Below are 27,735 nucleotides of genomic sequence, written 5' to 3' on the forward strand. Positions count from 1 at the left end.
GTAGAGTGTTTATCCCGGTAAAGTTGATTAGTCCTTTATATATAGATGAGCGAAAGGAACTAAGCTACAACGCAAAACATGAGTATGGTGAACTATGGAATAACAATTTCAGGACTATCCCCATATGCTTATTTCTGCATTATGATTGGCTGATCATCTTTTGCGACCTTGGCGATAACAGTCTTTACAACATGCGCATATCGTAAACAAAATTAACTACCATTATTTCGACTAAAGATTGAACAGATTAAGGCGTTAAAATGTATTATCTGCTTATTTCCGTTATTTTATTAAAAACATCAATTTTGAAAGAGTATGTCTTTCAGGACAGTAGCCCCTATTTATTTTGAATATTAAAATTGACAACCGTGTCATTTTGCCGGTTGAATGTCGCCATTTGCAAGGTTCATTTCGCGTGTCATCGTCACTAAATGAGAGTCTACAAAACACCAATTGCAATTCGAATATTATAAGGATTAACTCAGTGACACTTGAGTTAATCTGACACATTGTTTTCTTTCATGAATTGTAAAAGTGGTTTATGATTTGATCAATCACTAAGATATAAGGTATTATATGCCATCATCAACCTATACAAAACTCAATGCGAAATATGATGTTATCTTTTTTTTTTATTTGAGCAATATCACTTTGCTAGATAGCCGTGGTTCTTGTGGTATCTTCCCATGATATGTTGTGTGTTATTTCCTGTCTCGTTAATCCAGACGGTGATGGTGATGGTCATAATGATTGCCGTCATGGTCTCGATTGTGTTCGTGTTCTTCATGATCATGATAATCGCCGCCATGGCCTTTGTGGTGTCCGTGTTCTTTATGATCATGGTAATCGCTGCCATGTTTCTCTAAACGTTCTTCTACGAAGTCCTTTACGTAGTCTTTAACCTTGATCCGATCTGAATATACAATTTAAATATCTCGGGGGCGGATCCAGAAATTAATAAAAACGATAAAGGTAGATCTAGAAATTTATAGGGGGACGAAAGAGTAATCAAGGGAACCAAGGTTATAGCGGCTAAAAGTCATCATTTTCTCATTTTCTCCCAGTTTTATACAAATCAACAGAAATTTTCCACAAAATGGGGGGGGGGGGTTCCCTTTCCCCGAAAACCACTTCGGCATTGAATATAATGTATAATATGCAAGAATCGTCAAATAACTTTTAAACATATGCACAAGACTAGTTTGATTAGTTTCTCCCAAAAACTGTTCATTCCACAAATGCTGTTTTTTATGACCATTGCTGAACAATTTGACTATTCTATAGGTGCAGCATACATTATGTTAGACAAGAATGGCTTATATAATCTAAAAATCTACAATATCTTATTGTGGTTAAATCCGTACTTTATTCCGTCTTCGGGGGATATTGGATGTTGTTTAAAATCAATTTAAACACATTACATATTATTTTTAGGCACTAAGACAATGAGTATTTCGAATCTTTTATTGTTTAACTGGCAAAACATGACATCAATCGATAAAAAAAATCAACATTAAACGTCTTTTTTTTTTGTACTTCTTCACTGTCTTTAAGGAAACAAAGTACATTTACAGCAGGATTGGAAATTATAAGATATAGTAATTATGGAATATAATTTGTAACAATTCTGATTTAGTGTTGAAATGCTGAATATTTGAAACTGTTATCTGATTAATTAAGGCACTTACCATATCTTCTTAATTTACCTTTTTTTGGCCCCTTAACAATAGTTACTTTGACATTCACTTTTCCTGTAAAAAAAAGTCTGACACTTTTTAATCTAAAGTTAAAGAGAACATTTCTTTTTTATCGCAACTTTGTTCGATAATACCAGAGGTTGGGGTGACGCTGTTGTAAAGTTAATAATCCTCACTTCATAAACTTGTTATATGAGGCTGACGACTCGTGATATGTGTTTTATAATATCTGCTTAGTTGATTCATCGAGATTGAAAAGTGTAATTTATTTGAGTGCGATCTTAAACTAACCGTTCGGTCCAGGATATCCTTGTGGTCCCCTTGGCCCCTTTGGACCGTAGTGTCCATCCGGTCCCTGTTTTCCTTTCGGACCTACAAGAGTAACAACATAGTTTTAACAGAGTATCACAATGTATATTTGCTGCATCGTTAGATAGAGAAACGACTACAAAGAACACATAAAAGACTTCGGTCAGCCAAAAGAGATTATGTGGTGTCAAATCGTGGAATCCTAGTATCTGCTGCGTAAAAGTTGTATCAGTAAAATTCAAATATTCAGTAAAAGCTACTATTAAGGAAAAAAAACAAAAAAAAACAAAAGAACATCCTTTGCTTTCTTTTTTTACTAACGACATAAAAAGACATGAGCCGAAAGAAATAATATAGTTCGACGATATCAAACACACTTCCGTTAATTCCATACAGCTAAAAAATGGTATTTATAAACACATCGAAAGAATGACAAATTAATGCACTACCCTAGACTTAAGCTCCGCCCCTTTGCATAGACATATCTGAAGGATCAAGAACATATACAATAGATGTATTAAAATTCGTACCAATATATTTTCATTCCGCAAAATGTTTGCAATTTATCTTTGATAAAGTGCTATTGAAAAACAATTCATCTCTGAAATATATCAATACTCTCTAAATGGTGTGGGTTAATATAGTTCTTCATACCTTTTTCTCCTCTTTCTCCCTTCTGACCCCTCATTCCTGTAGATTAAACAAACATTTTAAAATCATTATCTTTATTTCGTTTTTGATAGATGGAATAGGAGTTTTTGTCATCAAAACTGTCCAGTAAATACGTAACACTTCATTAAATTGTAATGACGTGGTATGTGACCTACCTGGTGTCACATGTTTAATGAGAGAACATTACGCAAATAAAGTAATATGTAACAATGATTACATAATCAATAATGGAACCTGTTTATATTGAAATGCTAATTATAAGATAAAGACTATCTGATAAAAAGAATCATAATTTACACGACATTCTTTTTTTTTTCACTGTAAGGCGCACTTAATATCATATGGGAAACTCAATGGGTATTAAAGGAACAGCAGAGGGCGCTTACCTACCGTCACGTATGGTCAATACTTCCGCTTTTAGTGGAGAGCTGGATTCTCAATTTTTTGAATTCGTGCAGCTTATATGTATTATTTGTATGCATGTGTTTTTTACTTGGTTTTAGTCCTTGTCCACGGAATATGAATATCCTGTTTCTCGTTATAATTATGACCTCCTTGCCCTTACTATAGGGTTATTCTACCTTCTGGTCCTTTTTCTCCTTTGTCTCCTTTCATTCCCTTAAGACCAGGCGTTCCTGTAAAAGAATCTTAATTCTAAGCTTAGTCTATGAATAATATAACCAGGAAAATTGGAGGTTTGTTAATTTCGGTTGTTTTGGTGTAATTCATGGATATATATAAACTAATATTGTGAAGTTTCTATGGGAAGACTACGTGTTCCCTTCCTTCCTTCCTAAAATAACAATCCTGCACTCATCGTCAAAAGATGTTTCCATCTATTAGAAAAGTCCTGTTGTTTTCTTTAATGTTCATGAAATATAAAAACATCGTATTAAGTAATCATTTTAATAATAGAAATAATATCTTGTAGACACATTATCTCACATTTTAATCCAATTGATAAGCAGTGAAATCTAATAAAACGGTGTGTATAACATACCAGAATCGCCTCTATAACCTTTTTCTCCTGAAATATTCAAAACGAATTGATTAAATGTCAACAAAGACAAAAGAGCATACACAAACTTGAAAACAAAATAGGTAGCATGAAGTTGCTTTATTGGTCTATATGATGAAATGTATAATTATTCATTCCAATCTGTCTGCCGTTAAGAGATAATCCACATTGAAAATCAAATAGTTTCTATTCATTTGCAGAATTATTTTTTTGTAATTTTGAATTCTACAGTTCATTCGGTATAATTTTTATTTCCTATGATTAAGAGTTATACGAAACGCCACATGCTACTTTCTGTTTACCTAGACATTAAAATAACATTTGAATAATCTAATATATGACACAACAAAACCAAAATCTTTATCTCTCTATACATTAGACCCATTGTTGGCCTTGACCATATACTTTTCTTCAAAGAGATTACAATGAAAATGGTGTAATTTTCTGAGATGTCATAAATAGTTATAAAAAGAATATCCTTAGACGGAAATGGTTCTTCAAGTTTTTCGGGTCCATGGCCCGTTTTGAAAATACATATATCATACCTATTACACGGATATTTTTTTCTGTCGTCTTACAAAATCATACAGACATACATCGTATATATATTTTCAATTCACTACCGAATTATTGTTTATAATGATTTTTTGATGTGCGCAAATCATTTTGAAAGAATTTTTGACATAAAAATGTTTATGTTAAAATTACAAACATTAATTGTAAAAAGTCTCCTCCGATAGGAGATAATTGACAGGAAAATATTCAATAGAATTGTGATTGAAATACTAGTTTTTTTTTTAAATATTACAAGAAAGAAGTACGATGACCCCTAATTTTCTTTTTGAAATACATCTTTTATTACATTAAAATTCCAATAAAACAGGAACATTTATGATTGTTTTTCTTTTAAATGTGAAAGAATGGAAGGCAAAAAAAAAAAAAACATAGAAAATATTGCATTAAGTTCAACAGTGATGATGGACAGTATTTATTTTAGCGGTAATTCATTTGAAAAGCTGGAAAGTATACTGCTTTAGAAAGAAAGTAAGCTTTATTTAGGGAAATATACACCAGTAACCAGACTGTCTTGAAATCAACAAAATCTTCCTCTGAATAATAGAAAATATTCCATCATTTAACTACAAGGTTTGAATCACTGTCAGTCAATATAAGTATTAAAACGTTCGTGTCCGCTTTATCCAACACATGTAATTTCATGTATAACATATATTTATTTATTTATTTCAGTATTGACACCGCTTTCCTCAAAACGTAGAAGAATAATTGCTTTCTCATTGAATAACACTTAGTAAAGTTTAAAAAAATATTATTTAGATTATGTATAAACCTAATTGTTTAAATTTATTGTCCAGAATACTTCTAGGACAAATTTACATTTCTTTATTTGCTTTTGGTACAAACTTGAGTTTAAATATACAAAATGGATACTGGATTCCATTATGAATACAAAACAATCAAATTTACTCATGTATATGTAAAAAAACAAACAAACAAACAAAAAAACAAAAAAAAAAAAACAACAACAACAACAAAAAACAACAGCAAACACAAAACTCATTTTTATCACATGTTAATAGATTTTCCTTTGCTTTTCTTATATCATTAAAACGTAATTATTATATTTTAAGTTTAAAGCAATGTAGATAATTTAATTCCATTAAATATAAAAAAAACAAGTAGAATTTTACCTCTCGGCCCTTGAGGACCACGATCACCTTTGTTCCCCTTCTCACCTAAAAACAATAGTTATAAGACATATTATTGTAAAGCAATAACATTTCCCCATAGAAAGCAACGTCAGCTGGCAAAAATTTCTATATTGCTCTAGTGCAAATATAGTTAATTTTTTTTAGGTTATATGTGACAAAAGTTCATTTTAATCAAGACTAAATTATATGGCTATACAATAAATGTATATTACAGATTCGTAAACTCGTGCAATATAAAATTCTACTGTATGATTACTCTTGATTAACAGAAACAAATATTAATCATAAAATTCAAACACTTTTACTTTTAAATAAAAGTTTCCTGATAAGCCAGCCATTAGGGGAATCAAGCATGTAAAATAAACCACGATTTTGTCACTTTAATTTCTGATTCAGAAACAGTTACAGACCATATAATAAGTCTAAGTTGCATTTTTAAGACACAAATCAAATATATTACGTATTACATTAGCACTTCGCAAAAGTCATCATTTCTGATTTGATTAAAGTGGGACATTAATGTATGATTTTTTTTCCAAACATACAGATCTGAATACAGATAATACAATTGCTAGGTAAAATAAAGCAACGAAGACCGCAATTTTTTTTCGTGTTTGCTTACACCATGAATCACGCTATATTTTGCGGTGCCTATAATTTTATTGATTGGTAAATGAAGGCGCTATTTGGCAGTCATACTAAAACACAACAACGGACTCGCGAGTGGGTAACAAACATTTTTACGTCATAACTCGTAGACGGGATTTACTAAAATGCAGTATATTTTACACACTGCTTTTGGAATGTAATAAATACAAACTAAGTGTTTTTGTTGTTTATTAATTCTTATTATTATAGAAGTTATGTTAGTTTTTCCAAGATAATGACTCTAATTATATGTGATGGGTTTAGCTGTCCCTGTAAAAATTAGACAGATCCTATGATTTCGGTGCATGAGGTAAATTTTATCCCTATGAATTGTTCCTTCCAATTAAATGTTATTATCATATTTATGCCAAATAATATAAAGTTTGTTTTTATATCGACAAGAGATAGCTCGGAAAATGGTTTTTAAATTCTCTAAAAGGCAACCAAGGTAAGCTCTCACTAACCACGTTCGGGTCAAATGGACACCCCCCCCCCTCCCATATAGTACCAAAAACACACTGAACCTAAAAATATGCATTGTAAGTGCATTATTTTCTTGTATTCTGAACAAAAGTAGTCCAAAATAAAGCTGAGAATGTGTACTTAAAAATCATAATTGTAAAATAACTACAAAAGTATATGAATATTGTTTACATGTGGAGTAGTTTGCCTCATGCATGCTGTCAGTTAGCAGAAACGATAATATGTGGATTTTCAGTATTATTTATTCAGGTAAATTTTGTGAAGAATTTCTACAATCATCTTACCATTAGCATAGTTATTTTGAAAGACTTATTTTGGTATGCAACTTTAAGATGTCATTTGTCCTGGGAATTCACAGTGAAACTTTTAAAATTATTTGTTAACATGTAAATTAATGGAAACGTTAGAAGTGGTTAGTGAGACCTGTAATTTAAGATTTATCTCCCTTTTCCTATGAATTTTAATGCTTTCTATGTACTTTATTTCTATTCAATCCTAGCAGTTAATCCAAAAGCAACATTCAAATTTTAGAAAGGATGCATTATTGAAATGAAATAGGTAAACATTTTTTAAAGCAAAATTTGTTAAGTGCCTTGCTTTTACTTGGATAGACTCGTAAATCAGTAATCAACTATGGAAAGATTTTCTTGAACTTTGAAATGAATTCTTCTTTCTCTTTGATATTCACACTACCACTATATTCCACATAAGTTTTAAAAAGATGTATTCCACTCTCACATATCAGAAATTGGCATTTTAATGATAACTTATGTTTGATATAAGACCTGATTGTTCTATCCAGCCAAATGATTGCATTGTTCAACTACCTGCATCCAGCTACGGAAGTGTAATAATTTGAACATTTTATTTTCTTTTAAAATATATCTTTGATATATTTGTATAGTGTTAAAATTGTTGAGAAAATAAACATAAATACCAACACAACCAATTGATACCAAATCAAGTTATTGATATTGTGAGTATCGATCTGATAGTCCATATGTAATGGAGATAACCTATACATAGAGGGGTTACTCTATACAACGATATATGATACATGTAAAGCCGTGTTACATACTATTAACTCAATGAAAATTGTAGCCCTATTACCCCACTTTTTGTTCACTTACCCTTTTCACCTTTTTGTCCTTTGGGTCCTTTATTGCCCTGTTCACCTTTCTCTCCTTTAGGTCCTTTTTCGCCTTTGGCGCCTTTTCCTCCATATGGACCTTTGTCACCCTTTTCGCCTGAGTAAAACCAGAAATAATGTTTCAGATGTACCGGTTTGAATGCACTTCATGTTTTAAGCAGAGTTGAAATATTTCAACGAAATTATGAATTAAAAAATAACATGGCTGAGGCATTCGAAATCTTAATCGGATACACGACACGGGCTAACAAGTAATTCTAGTTAAAGGAACCACGTAAGATATGTTTAACTTAATTTATGTTGTTTTTCAAATGTCAGTTAGAGTAGTAATTTCGTTGTAAGTAAAAAGATCAGAATAATTGTTTAGACAAAAGATGACTACTGAGGATAAAACATTTGTGCAGCTTTAAAAATTACTATACAAAAACATACCTTTTGGACCTGGTGGGCCTCTTGCACCAGAAGGGCCATATGGCCCTTTCGGACCTTGTTGCCCTACTGGACCTTCTGGACCCCGTGGTCCGTAAGGCCCAGGAGGTCCCGGTGGCCCAGGAGGACCTTTTGGACCTACAGATATAAAAACAGGGTTCAATCACAAGTAATCATTTAATCAAAATTTAATTAGAATACTCGTACGAAATGAAGACTTGCTAAAAACATGCGGTAATTACTTACAATATTGTAAAAAATGTATTCATAAGAAATACAGCAATGTGTGTATTATAAAACAATATCAATCTTATGCCTTACTTGTTGTATCCATTTATTCCATGAAACTATACTTACTTTTTTTATAACTTCTAATGCGACATTTTTAAGTTATTTTTTTACATAAACAACATTTCATTTGTCACGCCCATTCAATAATGTACAGTTACTTATAATTGTTTATCTTTCAATACTTTATACATTTAGTTGGTACCTTTCAATAAATTATTAAACATGCCATTAGTACAATTACCTGCTTTGTAATACGAGTCTTTACCTGCTGAAAATATTAAAAAAGATAATGAGTATAATTATAGTACAAATCCGTCTATTATTGAAGTTTCTGTCAAATGTTAATAGTTGATCGCCAGTTGATAGTATTTAGCTGAAAACCTAAACAAAAATTATTTCATAATGCCCCTAATTATAGGATCCGCGATGGATTTTTATCGGAAGGCGACAAGGTTGACGTTTTAGGAAAAAACAATATGCCTGGTTTAAAACACAAGAATATAAAATAGTATGCATGTGTAATTCTCAAAAAAGAAATCGAAATGTTAAAATGAGGACGAATTGCTTACTAAAGAAAGTTTCGATAATCATTCTTCATTTTTCAGTTTGACGATGGAATCAGACATTGAAATAAGTCACTCCGAAGCAAATTATTTTCATTTTCAAACGGACCCATGGTTTTCGAAAAAATGATTCCGTTTAGTGTCTTATTTCAAATGTAACACTTTTTCAACGACACGATTCATTATAGATAAACTGTTAAGTGTTTTTTTTTCCATCAACATGACATTGATCTAACAGTTACATAATCATTTTATTGAATAGTTTTATTGTGTTTTTTCAACATGTCATTGTCCGTATTTAGCATTTTCAATAGCAATAGAAACAAATATCACCATTATGATTTTAAAGATTTGTTAGTGTTAGTCTCTATAAGAATTAGGTAGTAGTTAAAGGGGAAAATAAACCACCACAAAACATAATGTTAGGTTGGTTTGGCATGTTTTGATTTTTACTGTTTGTCCGACTTTTCCTTTCCTCGTTTGTCTACCTCGGACTTTACTTTTATGAGTTACTTGGCGGGTGTTTCTAGAAAAGCAGAGGATGCTTACCCTACCGGTGCACCTGGTCCATGCTCCCAGTCTTTAGTGGAATCCGAGTTGCTAATTTACTTTTGTTACTTTGTATGTATGATTTTAGTTACTTTATGTTCTTTGTTGTGTATGTCTGTTTTCCATGTTTGTTCTTTGTCCCTGGATTACATATTTTTGATTACCGCTATAACCTTGGTTCCCTTGATTACTCTTTCAAAAGATTAAACACAGAATAAAATATAGAACTTACCTGGTTTAGGGTCTAAATTAAATAAACAAATATCATACACTGATTTTACTTATATATACTAAATTTGTTTCTTATGTTAAAATATAGACAAAACCAATCCATACTACCCTTAGGATTAGGTAGAAATTTTAACTCTTATGGCAAATGACTTAATTTACATCAAGTACAAAAAATAAAAGACACGATCGCCGACTTTGTCGGAAAAATATTTTGACAGCAGATAATTTATTAAAGCGTTAAAAACAACTAAAATTAAAAAATGAACAAAATAACAATATCATAAAACGCTAATGATCCTGTTCATTAACTCTTATCCTTGTTCCCCATAATATACATTCATTGACGTTATATGAACATTTGTACAAATTACAGGTTTTGAACCTAAATTAGATAAATACATCATGTTCATTTGTAATTCAGTATCTCAGAGTAGGATTTATTTAAAAGCAAAGTGTTTGTATATACCAGAGCATACTTTCCAGATGAAGTTATAAACATTTCCACTTGAACGAATGCACTTTTTATAACATCATATTCAATTAATATTTGTCAATGTGTTGTTACTTCTGTAATGGCTTTTGCTTGCTTTTGATATTTTTCAGTGCAATTGTACTTCTTAATAGATTGTTTGTCTTTTATTTTATTTCAGTAATTTTGTAATTTATAAATAGGCTTTTCTAGAACTTGTCATTGCATCTTTTCAGCGAAGTTGTAATTTCGTGTTTGAGAGAGTAATCAAGGAAACCAATGTTCTAGCGGAAATCAAAAGAATGAAATCCAATGTCAAAGACCAGATTGGAAAACAGACAAAGAACATAAAGTAACAAACAATACATACAAAGTAACAAAAGCAAATGAGAAACTCAGACTCTACTAAAAACTAGGAGCATGGACCCGATGCAACGGTAAATTAATCGTCCTCTGGTTTTCGAGAAACACCCGCTGAATTGTTCATAAAAAGTCAAGCCCGTGGTAGACGAAAGAGGAGAGGAAAACTATGACACATTGAACTAATCAGTTTTCATGGTGCAGATGGCTACACAGTAACGATCCACGAGTTCATGATGACGACCATAAAATTTCTGCAGTGATGACTTCAATCTTGTAGCAGCATATTCCTGTTACAGAAGCTCTGGTGTAACGTATGAGTTGTGATATGAACACTCCATACGCAGGTGCTGAAGGGATGTTGCCACATATGAAAGGAAAGTTGACAATTCTGAATGAAACGTCATCACGTTTGTCGTAATATTTGGTCGATAGTTTTTCCTTACCATCGATTTCTAAGTTACTATTGCTTATGATCAACACTTACCAGGTTTTGCTTCTAAATGGAGTAGAAATTAAATGTGGTAAGTGTTTTCCGACGATACTATTTTTACCAAAAATATTCATAACAATATAAGTACGGAGTGTATTATCTATCAATATGATTATCATGCCTTTATTGTTATCCTCGTCTATTTGATATAATTCCGTTTACGTTTTAATGATTTTCTAATGAGACCCTTTGAGTTTTCGAACGAACATCATTTAATTTGCCATGTTTATTCAGAAAAAAATGAAGTATCATTTATAAATGTTTTTCTTTCAATACTATCCACATCCAGTTGGTATCTGTAGACAAATTATTAGAAATGTCATTAAAATAGTTACCTGCTTTGTGATACGAGTCTTTATCTGCTGAATAAATTAAAAAGGTAATGAGAATAATTATATCATTATTCTGTCATTGATGCTTGTATCACATTTTAGTAATTGGTTGCCAGTAAACGATGTTTTTTTTTTACTTTAAAGCATAATCAAATGAAACAAGGTTATAGCGGTAATCAAAAGAATGTAATCCAGGGACAAAGACCAGACATGGAAAACAGACATACAGAAGAAAAAACATAAAGTAACTAAAATCATACATACAAAGTAACAAAAGTAAATGAGCAACTCGGACTCCACTAAAAACTGGGAGCATGGACCAGGAGCACCGGTAGGGTAAGCGTCCTCTGCTTTTCTAGAAACTCCCGCCGAGTTGCTCACAAAAAGCCAAGTCCGGGGTAAACAAACGAGGAAAGGAAAACTATGACCCGTTGAATAATTCAGTTTTCATGGTGCTGATGGATACACCATAACGATCCACGAGTTCATGGTGACGACCATAAAACATCTGTAGTGATGACTTCAATCTTGTAGCAACATAATACTGTTCCAGAAGCCTATTTGTTAGAGTTCTAGCGCGATACAAAAAGTCCGCGTAGTTTCGGCAAGCTCTGGCATAACGTATGAGTTGTGATATGAACACTCCATACGCAGGAGCCGAAGGGATGTTGCCACAGATGAAAGGAAAGTTGACAATTCTGAATGAAAAGTCATCACGTTTGTCGTAAAGTTTGGTCAATAGTTTTCCTTTACCATCGATTTCTAAGTGTAGGTCAAGATATGAGCCTGACTTCACAGTGTACAACGAATGAGTTACCCCTATATACCCAAGTAACATAAAAATAAATAAAGGTGAAAACGAAACAAGATATACAGAGGCAAGAAATTTATGTTTGGAACAGGCGCAAAAATGCGGTATGGGGTTAAAAAACTATCAGATTACCTCAAATTTAATCAGCAATGGTTTGTATTGAAAAGTCACCTTAGAAGGCAGTTTTTATTTCAGAGAAAATAATATGCTTTATTTTATATTCCACACAAGGAAATAAATATTATGTGCACGTGAAACTATCAACCAAAGCAGTCGACATTTTAAAGTTGAGAACGAATTACTTACTAAATAAAGTTTTCATAATGTTTTTCCATTGTAGATTGATAGATTGATGATACAGACACTTCTAAAGCAAATGCCTTTCTTTTGAAAATTAACCATGTATTCGGAAAATTTGTTTTATATCGATATGAAGATAAATATTAACGTAAAGAATATCGGCATTAAACGTAATCAAATAATAATTTCTCAATGACACGGTTCATTATAAATTCTTGATAAACAGCATACCATTGTCTTAAGTAAATATGCAACTTTCATATTTGTACTTTAGTGTATACGTTTGTGCTGTTGCCAAAGTTTGACTTTTTGATTTTACAAAATTTCAATTTTCTTATTTACCATATTCAGTAGCATTTAGATGTACGCAATCGAGAAAAATAATGCATTTTTGGTTGTTTTCGTACTGATTTTCCTTTAACTGACGGAGTAAAGACGTAACAATGTAAAAAATTACATTGTTTCTTTGACGTCGCAATGTAAAATTACATCGTTTCCATCTTTCCAAATGCCATTCAATGATAAATCTCCGTCATTAAGAACAAAATGACAGGTGTAAAATCATGTATCACCAGTAACAGTGTCAGTCTCTGAAGGCATTAGGCAGTGAATAAATAAAAGTCTGAAGTGACCCTCTACATCGCGCATTGTCAGACTAGTGGGATTTCGCATGTATGTTTCAGACTTTTTCCCATTTTGTCTGATTCTTATAAGAACGTAGTAATAATCGATTTCAAAAGTAAAAAATACACTTCAATTTAGTGAAATGATATATGAATGAATCTAAACCAGCACCATGTAATCGCTTAGGCCGTATAGATTAAAACAAAATTATATATGTAGACATTTGATTAGAAATAACTTACCTGGTTTAGGGACTAAATTAAATAAAATGATACATATTATTTTATTCCTGTAGACTCTTTCGGTTTAAGATTGTAAAAATAGAGACAAATCATACAAATATATACTTCCTACAGCAACAAGTATATTTATTAAATATGGTGTAACAGTCTACTTTGTTCATTAGTTATTATGATGACGTGATGCAAAGGATATTCCACGTACGTGAAGCCTTGTTTCTATTTTAAATATATTGACGTTATATTTCTATTTATATGTATATTGACGCTAAACGTCTAATTTAGATCCGGATATAAACCGTTCCGTAATTACTCTCATCCCATCATGGCGGAAAATTACAACACTCAACTCCATATCCAAAATATATTATCTACATATGCAATATATAAATTGAGGACTTTCACTCAGTCAATACGTCATATATGGACCTGTTAGATTATATGACATCGGACTTCGTCTCTAACAGGTCCATATATAACTATTGACTGTTAAAAGTCCATAATTGATAAATATTATAGATAATTTTAATAGCAAATGATTAAATTTGCATCAAGTACAAGAATAAAAGACACGATCAATTACTTTGAATAAAGAATATTGCCATTGCCGAAAGTTTATCAAAGTGTTCAAAACCCTTTCAAAAAAATCGTCAAATTAAACAAATTACCAAAAAAATAATGATGATCAATAAATAAATAAATAATAATAACAATAGCATTACAAAATTATATTATAGTGTTCCTCGTTAATAGAGTGTTCCTGGTCCTGCAATATTTTCTTGTTCATAATAGTCAAGAATGTCAATAAAGTCATGTAATTGTTTTACAAATAAAATAAATATCATTAAGGATGTATATAATAAAAATCAAAATGTACCTTGGTGCAGTAGAATAAAATAGAATAATAAAGTCGTATTATCGGAAAACACAAAAAAGTAACAATAAATTGTAAAAAAAAGTAAACTGTTAGCTCTTTTTGCCATACGGCTATTCCGACAGTGATGTTGTTAACCGACGTCGTCTAGCGACTTCCTTGATTTTTAAGGCCTTCCGACTAAACGAGTACTTGTTCAAACAGAATTATCCAGTGAACCTATAATGTGTTTTTTTAGTGTTTTTTTTTTTTTTAATTTTTCTATAATTTTTTTTTCTTATAAACTATTACTTGATTAAACACTTACCCGGTTTTGTTACTAAATTAGTTAAAAATGTCATAGAAAAATTTGAAAAAAAAATACTTCATCATGAGATATTGTTTTAATTAACATTACCAGGTTTGGTTCTGAATTGAAAATAAATAAAATAAACAACATTTATAGCTTAATACTTTTCCCTTTTCTATATCAAGATGTACTGTTAATTGAGTTTCTTTTTATTTAATATCACATTAGATCTTAAATAATCAAAACGTTATATGATATATGTAACTATATCTTAACCACTTTTTTTTCAAATACAAAATGTTTCTTTTTTTTCTGTTTCAGATGAATTAGGGAATCAACACTATACCAAGAGTAATCAAGGGAACCAAGGTTATAACGGTAATCAAAACAAATGTAATCCAGTGACAAAGACCCGACATGGAAAACAGACATACACAACAAAGAACATAAAGTAACTAAAATCATACATACAAAGTAACAAAAGCAAATGAGCAACTCGGACTCCACTAAAACTGGAAGCATTAACCAGGTGCACTAAACTAAATAATATTTATTACCTAAATAATTGAGGAGTTACTATATTATCTGTCGCAAACTGTTGCTTAGATTTCTTGAAATTCTATTGACAAGCACGATTACACGGTCGTTAACGATTAGGTAGTAATCTTTTGTCAGTTATCTTTATCTTCAGTTAGTGAAGGGTAAACAAAAATATGTTATGAGACGATACAATAACATATTGGCATAAAACGCTATAACTTTGCAAAATTGAAGCGTTTTGTCTGCTTAGACCATTGCTTATGACACTTGCCTGGTTTTGGCTTCGGTCCTAAAAATAAAATTAATAGCACAATGAATAGTTACGACCAACTCATTGTACATTTGATTAAACTCTAAGTACAAATTAGAAACATACACTAAAAAAACAGTTGCATAACGTCAAGTGTTTTGCACGAGTAAACAAAGGAACCAAGACCTGCCGAGTTGATCATAAAAAGTCAGGTCCAAGGTGGACGACAGAAGGAAGAAAAATTATGACACATTTAACAAATCAGTTTTCATGGTGCAAATGTATACACCGTACAATCCACGAATTCATGATGACGACCATAAAACTTCTGAAGTGTTGACTTCAATCTTGTAGCAACATAATCCTATTCCAGGAGCCTTAATGCAAGATGTCTAGCGCGATACAAACAGTGTGCTTAGTTACGGCAAGCTCTGGCATTACGTATGAGTTGTGATGTGAAAACTCTATACACAGATCTGAAGGGATGTTGCCAAAGATGAAAAGAGTGTTGACAACACTGAACGCGTTTGTTCAATAGTTGATAGCATACTGTTATAATGTACATAATTTTTTTCGTTAACTTGATTACGATCCATTACAAAGGCGAGTTTTATTTTCTACACAGAATCAAACTAATTTGACTTCCCTTCTGTTTATCAGTTATGCCCAATAAAAGTATTGAAATTGTCTCAGTCAATATGTACTTTTTTTCTCAACGTCATTTAAAGAATACTATTCCTTGTTTATTAAAAAAAATGGTCATGGATGAACATGATTGAGAAATCTGTTTGAATAAAACATAGCTCATTTATCTTGATATTGACGTTTAATTCAAGCATTTCTTTTTTAACAGTATTAATGTTGATTATAAGGTAATTTTCACCTTTTTCCAAAATAATAAAAACTGGTATATTGAGTTTCTTTCTTTTTTATTTTTTTATTTGATTTTTTTTTCATTTAAAAAAAATATGACTGATTATTTGCTTCTGTTATTTTTCAAAGAACTAAAATTTCCTTTGAACCATTTATAGAACATTGACCTGCAAATTTTCTCCCATTGAAAGGGCCTTTTTAAAATTGAAGTTGAAAATGTTCGTACGAATGTCCGGAAAAATATCCATGTAAAAGATGTGATGTAGCCGAATTTGTTAAAAAATTCACCAGACAAAGACAAAAACACAAGAATGTTTATCGACAAATAATTAATGCCCGTACTCACCCGAATATGGTTTTAAACCAACTGAAAAATCAAACGATAAACAATGAAAGACATAAACACGCGTAGTATCTTTTTTAAATGATTTCTACAATAAATACGTAAATACAAAAACAAAGAGAACATAAGTCCTGTAGAGGACCTAGGATTTTTACTTGAGAAATATTATCTTACATAAATATAAATAATAAATACATTTTAGTTCCTTAAATTGCGGCAGTCCACTTTTTCACGAAATAAACATTTACAATTTACCACACTCATCATTATCATTATGAAGTTATAGTTCAATATTATAAAAAAAAAAAAAACACGGAGCGTCCCAATTGTGTTGGATTTGATTCGATTGTGTAATGAATAAAAACGACACTGTGTGATCTAAACTAGAATTTACAAAAGGATAAAAAAAAATTGAAGAATTTGGCAATTTACTTGCAAAATATGTAAATGGTATAATACAAACTCGTTGTCACTGCCTAAATTTATAAAGACATTTCTAAAGACATCACGAAAGCTATTTCATTTAAAACTTATAATGCTTCTTTTTAATACATTTTTGTAAATACTTTCACCAAATGTATCTACTTACATAAATGGCTGATATCTCCATGCTCTGGAACTAAAACGTTAGGTTTAATGACTCCATTTCATTAAAGTAATTTGATCTATGTGATGTTTCGTATAATATTAATAAAACAAAGAATTGCTCAGAAACTTTTTCTATTTCCATCATATATTTATATATGATAATCAAGTAACCAATGGCTAAATTGCGAGATTATCCTAATTACCATGAATTAAAGTATTGTGGTAAGTTATACGTGTATCCTATACTATGACTTTTCGGAACCTGAAGTTAAAATGGCCATTTCCTGAAACAGGTTCTGCAATATGTGCATTACTTCTCCATATATTCAGATATATATATATATATACACTGAAACTATCGAAAGAAAGAAATAAGTAATTTTCTTAATGTGATGTCAGAATGATAGTTTAATGAACATCGTTGAATTTACATTGTTGTTATTTTAGTCTTTAATTCCGAATCATATATTTAAAAGTGAAACCAAAATGATCTCGGGTTTAAAAAAAGCACAGAAATGCAAGAACTGGAGGAACAAAACAAAGACCTTGCTACTGTAACTTAACTTAAATGTAGAAGGAATTTGTGAAATATATCTGATAGATATATAGCAAAAGTTATATCATTCAAATGTTAAGACTAACAAACTTACTGTGAAGGTAACTTTTGGTTTTTTGAATTGTTCCTGCAAACGGAAAGAAAATAAACTCACATGAATAGTTGACAAACAAATGAAGGATTTATTTCTTGTTGAGGCATTGAAGGTTTGTGAGATGTGTTTTCGAATGAGGATATTAAAGACAAAAAAGGGAGTATAGATGTATCACTTCAAGAATGAAGTTTTGAAGCATTTGTAATGAAACACTTTGATATAATAAATAAATAAAGCACATGCATGTCGTTCATGCATCCTTGTGTTTCTATTGCAAAATACATTCAATTATAATAATTGCAGTCAACTTTTTTTCATCAATGAAAAGGAGAGATACAGGTTCTCATTAGCCTAAAGTACAACTGAAAATTAATCATAAAGTGTTGAAAGATTTAATACTGAATTTGGACACTCCAATTAATAAAAATGTGAAAATATGAAGACTTTTGATATTTCGTAAATTAAGGAAGTTCGCTGATTATGTTCAGTATTTTTGTCAGATTTTCGAACTTCTTTAGTTTTATTGATTCCATGGCATTGTTGTCTTTTTTTTTCTTTTTGCCCAGTGACCCCACTTTTGTCATAATTTCATTGAAAACACCTTAAAATGTTATTTGGGAATGTTTTTTTTTAATGAAAATCTTGTTATTTCGTCAGTGTTTTTACAGATAAAACATACTAAGACGAAATTTTTGAGAAATTCTAAAGAAATCCTTTCTCCGTCATTACTTCAAATGATTTCATCTAAAAAAAAAACCAAACACATTGAACCATTTTTATTCTTCTTTTATTGTTCTAGCGTGAAAGATCTTAAAAGATTCCTAATATTTTGTTTTTGTTTATAGCCTTCTTATCATTGATATATAATGGTATGCTCAATGAAGATAATTAGTTTATACAATATTTTATTCAGTATAGTGCTGAAAAGGGTCAGACAGCAGGAAAAGCTTATTTTAGCCCTCTTCAGGAGAATGAAGGTAAAAATAACATGCACTTTCTGATACAAATTAAACTCGTATATCGGAAAAAAACTTAACATATTCATTGAATGTTTTAATTTTCGCGGTGTATTAATATATTTATTTTTTCGCGAAGGACAAAACAAGCGCTAAAATAGAACGTGCGAAATTGATTTTAGTATTATTTTATACTGTTATTTATTTTATTTTAAACCGCAAAAATTGAAATGGATGTTTTTCTTCTAAGAATTTTTCAATTATTCAAATGAGTTTCATTACAAACTGTGACCTTAGCCCAGCAACAAAATAGAAATGACTATTCCTGCTGAATCTTTTTTTATGTTCCTTTCGAATATTATGATGATAATTTCCGATTCCTTAATCTCACTTACGTTAGTATCACAGAAAATAAAAAATTATTTGATTTCATATAAAAAGAACCATATAAATACTTGTATGTTGAATTGGTGAATTTAACTGCCCTAATGTTTTTTAATACTTTACAAGATAAAAAGAATAATAATGGGTAGCCTTTACTTACTTGAGTAATAATGAATATAGTATGCAGAAAAGTTTAAAAGGAAAAAATCAACTATCTCGTGTCTAAATTAATGATATAGAATTTCTACCAGGAAACTTTAATTAAGTAATCGTATGTTCCGTTTATTCAAAATTATCTTTCTTTGCATTGTTGTTTTCTCTAACAGCTATGACATATGTTCTACTTGTGTGAATTCAACAGAACTTGTTACTTTTAATGTTTTACAAAGACAAACCTTTATTGTGTAATTAATTATGGGCTTATTGAGATGATATACAGTCCGTGTTGGTATTCATAGATATGTTAACACATGAATTGTTTTCACTAGTGTTACGATTTCCTTTATACAATTATATTTTAACTTTGTGTCACTTTTATATCAAAGTTCAACATTACTTAAAAACAAACTGCTATAGTAAAAAAGAAACTCTTTCCTTGGTAACAAAATGATGGTTTGCATTAGGTTTACTTTTTCTTATATAACACCTTCTAAGATTAGGATAAAAATATTTTTCTTTCCACGAGTTGAATATATAAAAGTGGTGTTACATTCTTGTTCAATGGATTTTTCTAATAGTTCATGTATCATACTAAATGATGCTTAATACGGCAAATAAATGTATCATATTAATATGTTATAATCGTAACAAAGTATTATCAAAGCCATCATGTTGTCATTTTGAATGAATCTTTCCTATTCTTTTCAGAAACAACATAGTACTTCTTTATTCATTATTGAAAGAATAATGAAAGGAACCAATATTCTAGCAGCAATCAAAAGAAAATACTTTATTTTTAGGATCTTAAACTTAAGTTTGTTTTAATGTTGCTGGTGAGAGATTGCTTCTTGAAGCAAGTTTACAGCATAAAATTAGCAATTGTATGTAATTGTATTTTTGAATCAAGAAATCACTGGTTTGATGCCTCTCTTGGTGGAGGAGTAATCAAAGGAACCAAGGTTATAGCAGTAATCAAAAGAATGTAATCCAGGAACGAAGACCAGCCATGGAAAACAGACAGACACAAGAAAGAACATGAAGTAATTAAAATCATACATATGAAGTTACAAAAGCAAATGAGAAACTCGGACTCCAATACAAACTGGGAGCATGGATCAGGTGCATCGGTAGAGTTGAAAATGTCCTCGATGGTATTCATAAGACCAGATGTCTGACTAGTCTGAACCAAACATTATATCATGGATGATTACTTAATTTTTAGCAGCACTAAAATGAGGCTTTATTCCTTATATATCAAACAAGTTTGCAACAATAATGTAGCTTTTATGGCATACTTTGGTAAAACTTATCGGTGCTGGATTTGGCTTCCTATTGAGATCTTGTTGGTTTTGGGTTGCTTTATGTTTGTTTTAAATTTTATTATTGGACGTCTTCAGTATTTGGTTCAAAAGCTGATGACAAGAAGTTACTCTTTGAAACGACTGAACAGCGTACCGATATTTGCAATATTTATAAAATCATAATTTTCGTATTTATACTATAACATAACGATTCCTTTTTAGGGAATTCTAATCTGCAGAAATATTAGAAATATGAAAAAAAATATAGTGTATTATTCTTACCCGCATTTGATGGTGTTATTTGGTGAACTGCTACGATCACACACACGACCGTTACTATCCCTGTTGACATGTCTTTACCGATTGAAGGCCTCTTGCAAACTAGGCAAGGTAGTAGGGTTTATCTAGACCTCATTGAATGCCAAGCCCGTTCCGAGATTGTGACGTGTCCATAAATTATTCAAATTCTTACAAGTGTTTTAATTTCTTTGTTAATTATGTCGCTTGCATTTATGTAAACGACAGTAACACATTGCGTAAACATAATGTTGAAAATACTAACTTTTTGTCGTGCTAAGGAGTCATAATGTAAAATTAACATATATGTTGATTCGAAGTTATGAATATGTTGCGAATAATAAAAAGAAAAGTTACCGAAGGGTCGCTGGTATGACATTTCATATACATCCAAATCAAAGCACATGACCTAAACATGATAACAGGAAAGATAAACTATCTTCATACGCAAAGAAGGAAGCGTAATAAATTACTTTAACATATTAAACTGATGTTAAAAAAGAAGGGTAAGCATGTTCTGTTTTACCAGCAACACCCGTCACATTGCATGTGAACAAAGATATATTACGTACAATAATATGCCCCCCCCCAACACACAGTAATAAGGAAGGGTAATAAAGAGGTGCCATGATCAATAACAATGAAGCGATTCACATCTAGGCGACTTCATTTATTAACAAGGTTTTTTATGGTGTAAATAATATTGAAAGGTATAAACTTCAAATAGCATGATTAAAACTTTCATGAAGAGTTAGTTATAGAACATCAAATAAAATGTAATACTCGGTAAAAAATATTAATAGTTACTACATTAATGTTAATGATTATTTAAATGGTGCAGAATCTTGGTATTATAGTAAGCATGCTTTTAAAAAATTCTTTGGTACATAGATTTATTGAAAAGGGGCTCCAAACACATAATTTATTTGTAAATATGTAACGGAAAAACATTCAGTAACTGGACTATTTCTAATATATTCTGATGCGTTTTCTAGAATTAATTATATTGTGGTGTAGTGCATTGTGTCAATACGTTATTTTGGGTAAGTACATTTTTTAAAATTATGCTACAAGAAACATATTTAGCATTACTTTTCATGTCTGTTGAATATAAAATATTCGTGTCATTAATTGATATAAACATAAATCGAACAAATTAGCATAGACTAACATGTTTCATTTCAAAGGTGTATTTTCGAAAGAATATATCAATTATCACAAAGCAGCTGCTAGAAGCTTGACTTAGATTTTACAGCGTTGTGCAATCAAAATTAGTAGTAAGAATAGGTGATACATTTCAATTTTCAAGTTTGTTTTTATTTAATTAAACTTAAAATGGTTTGAACATTTTTATTACGAATTTTAATTGTTTTTCTCCAAGTAAGTCTGGATATCCAGTTTTGCATTTGGGAGTTATTTAATAAGTTTTGTACATTAATCAACTTACAATGTGAAAAAAGGAAGTCGTCTGATTGACCGCTGTAACGTGCATATGGTCGTGATGGCGCAAACATTCGGATGAGTATATAGGTATCATAAAAAATCTATTTGTGTCGCGTTTATTACTAATTTCAGAATAGATTTAATAAAATTGAGACACGTCTGTGATTTCTCGAGACAAATGTTGCATCATACGTAACGCTAGAATCTTGGTTCAATTGATTACTCTTTTATGTTCTTATAGACCGAAAATAATTGTCATTCATCAATTCATAACATATGAATATACGATCAGTAAAAATCACCCGAATTAAATTAACCTTTTTTTCAACAACGGCGCTAATTATAAGGTTACTTTCAACTATTTATCCTTATTTCATGAAATTAATTGCAGAATCATTTCATATTTATAACATTATTCTGTTGAACTGCTCATTATCTGAAGCACCTGAGACTACACAAATTTAATGTACGATTATTGCTTATTTTATCAATAAATACATATGTTGAAATAAGGTAATTTGTTCACTTCCTTATTCGTAAAATGGTTTATCTTGAAAGAAATTCTAACGTTTTGCTTCAACGTTTTGCTACGTTTTGCTTGTTAATTTGCTACAAGATTGAAATCATCCTAACAAAAGTTTTAAGGTTGTCATCATGAACTGGTGAATTGTTACGGTGTATCCATCTGCGCCAAGAAAACTGATTTGTTCAACGTGTCATAGTTTTCCTTCCCTGTTTCGTCTACCATGGACTTGACTTTTTATTAGCAACTCGGCAGGTGTTTCTAGAAAACCAGAGGACGATTACCCTATCGGTGCACTTGGTCCATGCTCCCAGTTTTTAGTGTCCGAGTTGCTCATTTGCTTTCGTTACTTTTTATGTATGATTTTAGTTACTTAATGTTCTTTGTTGTGTATGTCTGTTTTCCATGTCTGGTCTTTGTCCCTGGATTACATTCTTTTGATTACCGCTATAACTTTGTTTCCTTTGATTTCGCTTTGCAAGTTTTATTAAAAGAATGAACAGTAGATACTGAATTTCGCTCTGATTTGCACTGATCGACAAGTGACAAGGAGGATAACTCTGACTCATACATAGAAGATGTATAACATTTCAGTCAACAAAAACATTAAACTGACGTTGAGTATAAATCTGGCTGGTTACTAAATGGATAGGTTTAAATATCCAAATTAGAGTCATTGTCACTAAGCACATTTGCCGCTTCTACTGTATAACCGTCTATTCACAGTATAAGTCAATATCTACCCTTTAGAATAGGAATGGTTTTGTGAAATACTATTTTGCTAACGTGACTATTGGATATTCTTTTTATTTTACATGAAATGAAATGATGCATAAGATTATTTCCCCTTGTAATAAAAGAGTTTAAAATATAATTTGACTATGTTGTTAATTGTTGTTAATGAGTAGTATCGACCAAAATCTACTCCCTCTTTTAGCCTAAATTACATGTGTGGTATACATTTTTCCCAAAGGCTGCAGGCCAACAATGTCTCTTTCTGTAAGTTCAAAAGATAACTGTTCTAGTCTTAATGTGTTAAGGAGCTTTTCATTAAGTTTGAGCCGAAGAAGCCAACATATCAAATAAATGCTGCATGTATATACCAATAGCTCTGGAAATATCGTTCGAGGTTTACTAATGTTGTGAATATTGCGGGAAAAGAATGTAATTGTAACCATGGTCGACATCAGTGACGGCGACGTCGTCATAACATAAAAATGGAGATCGAAACGTAAACGTAAAAACTATACACGCTGTTTTTCTTGTCTTAACACGATCATCGCTATATCCCCGAAAAAAGTGGTGCCATGACCGTCGGCAAATTGGGCGGATAACAAGAGTGCCGTAACGAGATTATTACGGAAATTCGACGAAGCGAAGGAGGACCAAACATTTGACAGAGAAGATTTGTTAGTTGCTTATAAGAACCTGAAAGAGGACACAAAGTTTTTAGAAAAACTGAATATTGGAGATAACGGAAGCAGAAGACGTTGAAACAGAAATCGTCGACAAAGATGAATATTTTAACAATCTAGAAACTAAAGTTAGACATATTCAAAACTTTTTTGAATTGATGAAAACTCTACACCCCATTCAAACATCACCCAATCTTCCATCGAAATTTTGAATGTTTAGAGCCCCCAGTTTGTCCCTTCTGCACATCCGACGAGTGAAGGTATAACTCACCATAACATGTACGACAATCATCCGACGAGTGAAGGTACAACCTATCAGAACATGTACGCCCGTGATCCCAATGATCCACAATCGTCGTCTCAGAGATACATGTATTCCGCATCGGAAACCAGTAGAAAAATGCCACATAGTACAATAAGTAATCACAGACTACCGAATTTATCTTCGCCTACTTTTAATGGAGGCATCTTAGACTGGCAGATGTTTTGGGACTCGTATGAGTCAGCAGTTCATTGCAACCAACGTTGAAAAGTTCAACTACTTGAAATCTCAGTTGCAAGGCGAAGCGCTGTATACGATTACAGCATTTTCACTTAAAAATGGCAATTACATGGAAGTCATCATTGTATTAAAGGAACGATATGGGCAACTACACAAAATAACAGACTCGTATTTAAAAGCACTGCTAGAATTCCCATCACCAATGAATACAGTTACAAGTCTACGATCATTTTATGCTAAGTACGAGGCATACATTAGAGGTTTACAATCACTACGTCAAGCCGAAGATTCCTATGGAACACTGTTAGTGCCAATAATCATAAAGAAGTTACAATTTGAAGATCGTGGAAATTTTGCAACGGAACATAGTTCTACAAGTTGGAAGCTGAGTGAGTTAAGAAGATGTATTGAAAGAGATACACATCATGGAAGTTGGATGAGGATAACAATTGAATTTGACTGACACTCAATACACAACCACGTCTAAATTTCACACAGGAGCTAAGTCACAACGAAACAACGCGAAGTTCCAACGAAGACACATTACAGAGAAACCGTGTGTATACTGTAAAAAATGCATGCACCAACAAATTGTACCAAGGTATGTGATCCTAAAGTTATCCATAGTTAAGCGCAACAACCTCTGCTTTAACTGCTTAGGAAATCACCATGCCAATGATTGCAAATCAAAAAGCACCTGCCGCCATTGTAGTAGAAGGCATAATTCCAATATATGTAATGGTACAAGAAACTCGTCGACAGTTGAGTCAAACACCAATGAAAACATGAAAGACAAAAAAGTCACACTACTAACACTGTACCAGCATCAGTTAACGTAGTAAATGACAACGAGATTGTTGAGAAAGAAGATGACACTTCAATGCTTCATACCGCACGGGAAAAAAAAATCCAATGTTCTCCTGAAAACTTCCGTCACGCAAGTTTGGTGTGAAACAAGATGCATAGATTCAAACCTACCTGTGTTCGGAAAAGATAACACAAATATTCAAGAGCCACGACAAGCTACCATTTACATTGAAACAGAGGCTAAACGGAAAATCCCGATTGACGTATTATACCATCGATAGCAGTTCCAAAATCACATTCGACAAGTCAATGGAAACATGGCATATTTGCGAGGGTTGCAACTGGCCCATCCAACAACTGAAGATGATACGTTCGAAATTTCAGTATTAATTGGAGCCGATTATTACTGGAACTTTGTAAAAGATGAAGTAATCAGAGGAAAGGGGCCGACTGCAGAGAAATCGAAGTTAGGCGATCTACTCTTTGGACCAATACGACAAAAAAGATGAACTCAAACGATCCTAATTCATCGAACATACTAAACGTAGTAGTATCACACAAGACTGAAGAATTCGACCTACAGAAATTTTGGAACCTTGAATCTCTTGGCATAGATACATCAGCAAAAGCGGAAAGAGAAAGTAGTTATTTACAAGAATGACATGAGTAATCCATTGAATTTAGATAAAACCGCTATTACGCAAAATTACCATGGAAACAAGAATGTGACGAGTTGTCAACCAACTACAATGTAACTAGAAAGAGTACGGAAAATGTAATAAGAAGGCTGCGTAAGGATCCAGATATGTTAAAGAAATACGGTGAAACTCTTCAAGAGCAAGAGCGCCGCGGATTTATCGAGAAATTAAGTGGAGAGACAAATTTGACAGAGAACAAAATACACTATATTTCGCATCATCCGGTATTCAAGAAAGACTCTAGTACAACCTCAATAAGAATACTGTACGACTGTATCTTAAAGATATCATCAGAGCATCTCAGTCTCAATGACTGCCTCATGACTACACCACCAATGCTTAATGACTTATCAAAAAGATTCAGATTAAATCGTTTCGCTATCACCACTGATATTGAAAAAGTCGTATCAGAAACTATTACGATTCACATCATATGTTTTAAGGTTATTGACATTTTAAAACAGACAAAAAAGCATAAAATAAAGGCCAGTTGAAACCGAATAAGCTAAAATTCAGCTAAAATATGGATACGTGATACTCAAGCTATACACTTTTCACAGGACACTGATACCAAACACTGAGGAATAAAGGAAGATCGCGCAATTCATTACCGAGAATTCGGCAACTACGGCTATATCTCGACGACAGAAATCTTATTAGATGTGGCGGATGAATACATAATTCACCGTTGCCAGACACAACTAAATATCCGTACATTCTTCCCTACAACCACACTTTGACGAAACTTATTGTTATAGACGCACTTGAAAGAACCTGCCATTCAGGAACAAACTATACAGTAACTCAAGTCCGACAAGTTTTGGATACCAGCACTTAGTCAGTTCGTAAAGAAAACACTTCAGAAGTGTGTAACTTGTAAATTTATCCACAAACGCACGCCGTGGTTTGGAGGATGGTGGGAAAGACCCATAGAAGTAGCGAAGGTTTAAATAAAGTATAAGGAAAATCACTAATTGATTTAGACAGTATACATACTATTGTTACAGAGGTCAGTCATAAACGACCGACCTTTAACTACCGTTTCATCAGACCCAGATGACTTCGAGTCGTTGACTGCAGCACATTTGCTATATGTAGGTACAATATGCGTACTCCTATACCCGAGTATAAATGATGTAGATTTACAATACATGGAAACTGATGAGAAAATCAAACTTTGGACTCGAAGGAAGTAGGAGACTCATTGTGATTTGCTAAGTTTCAAAATGTGGTGAAGTTTTATTTAGTTCAGAGAAACAATTTTCTTATTTTGAATTTTTTAAATTTTATTCTAAGCTGAAGGTTTACTTTTCGAGTCCCTAAAAATGTCATGAATATTGCGGGAAATTAACGTAATTGGAATATTTTTCAGTTCATTTTAACACTATATTAGCTCAATGTAAATCATAAGTCTATTGTATCGGAAGTATACAATTTTAAAGATA

The 27,735-nt window shown here is 31.8% G+C and overlaps 1 protein-coding gene across 1 annotated transcript; it reads right to left on the minus strand.

Moving 5' to 3' along the window:
• Positions 1-286: 286 nt before the first annotated feature.
• On the minus strand, positions 287-20,957 carry LOC148609641 (uncharacterized). The gene is made up of 11 exons (XM_088543136.1): positions 20,888-20,957; positions 8,669-8,695; positions 8,140-8,274; positions 7,688-7,804; positions 5,406-5,450; positions 3,679-3,705; positions 3,260-3,313; positions 2,661-2,696; positions 1,989-2,069; positions 1,689-1,751; positions 287-913 (listed from the first exon to the last, which is right to left on the minus strand). Exons 1-11 carry the CDS (start codon positions 20,955-20,957, stop codon positions 717-719), a joined length of 852 nt encoding a protein of 283 aa, XP_088399262.1. The 3' UTR covers positions 287-716.
• Positions 20,958-27,735: the final 6,778 nt, after the last annotated feature.

This window comes from Perna viridis, chromosome 8 (genome assembly GCF_037379345.1).
Source record: "Perna viridis isolate PV_CMFRI_1.1 ecotype Kerala chromosome 8, ASM3737934v1, whole genome shotgun sequence".
NCBI lineage: Eukaryota > Metazoa > Mollusca > Bivalvia > Mytilida > Mytilidae > Perna > Perna viridis.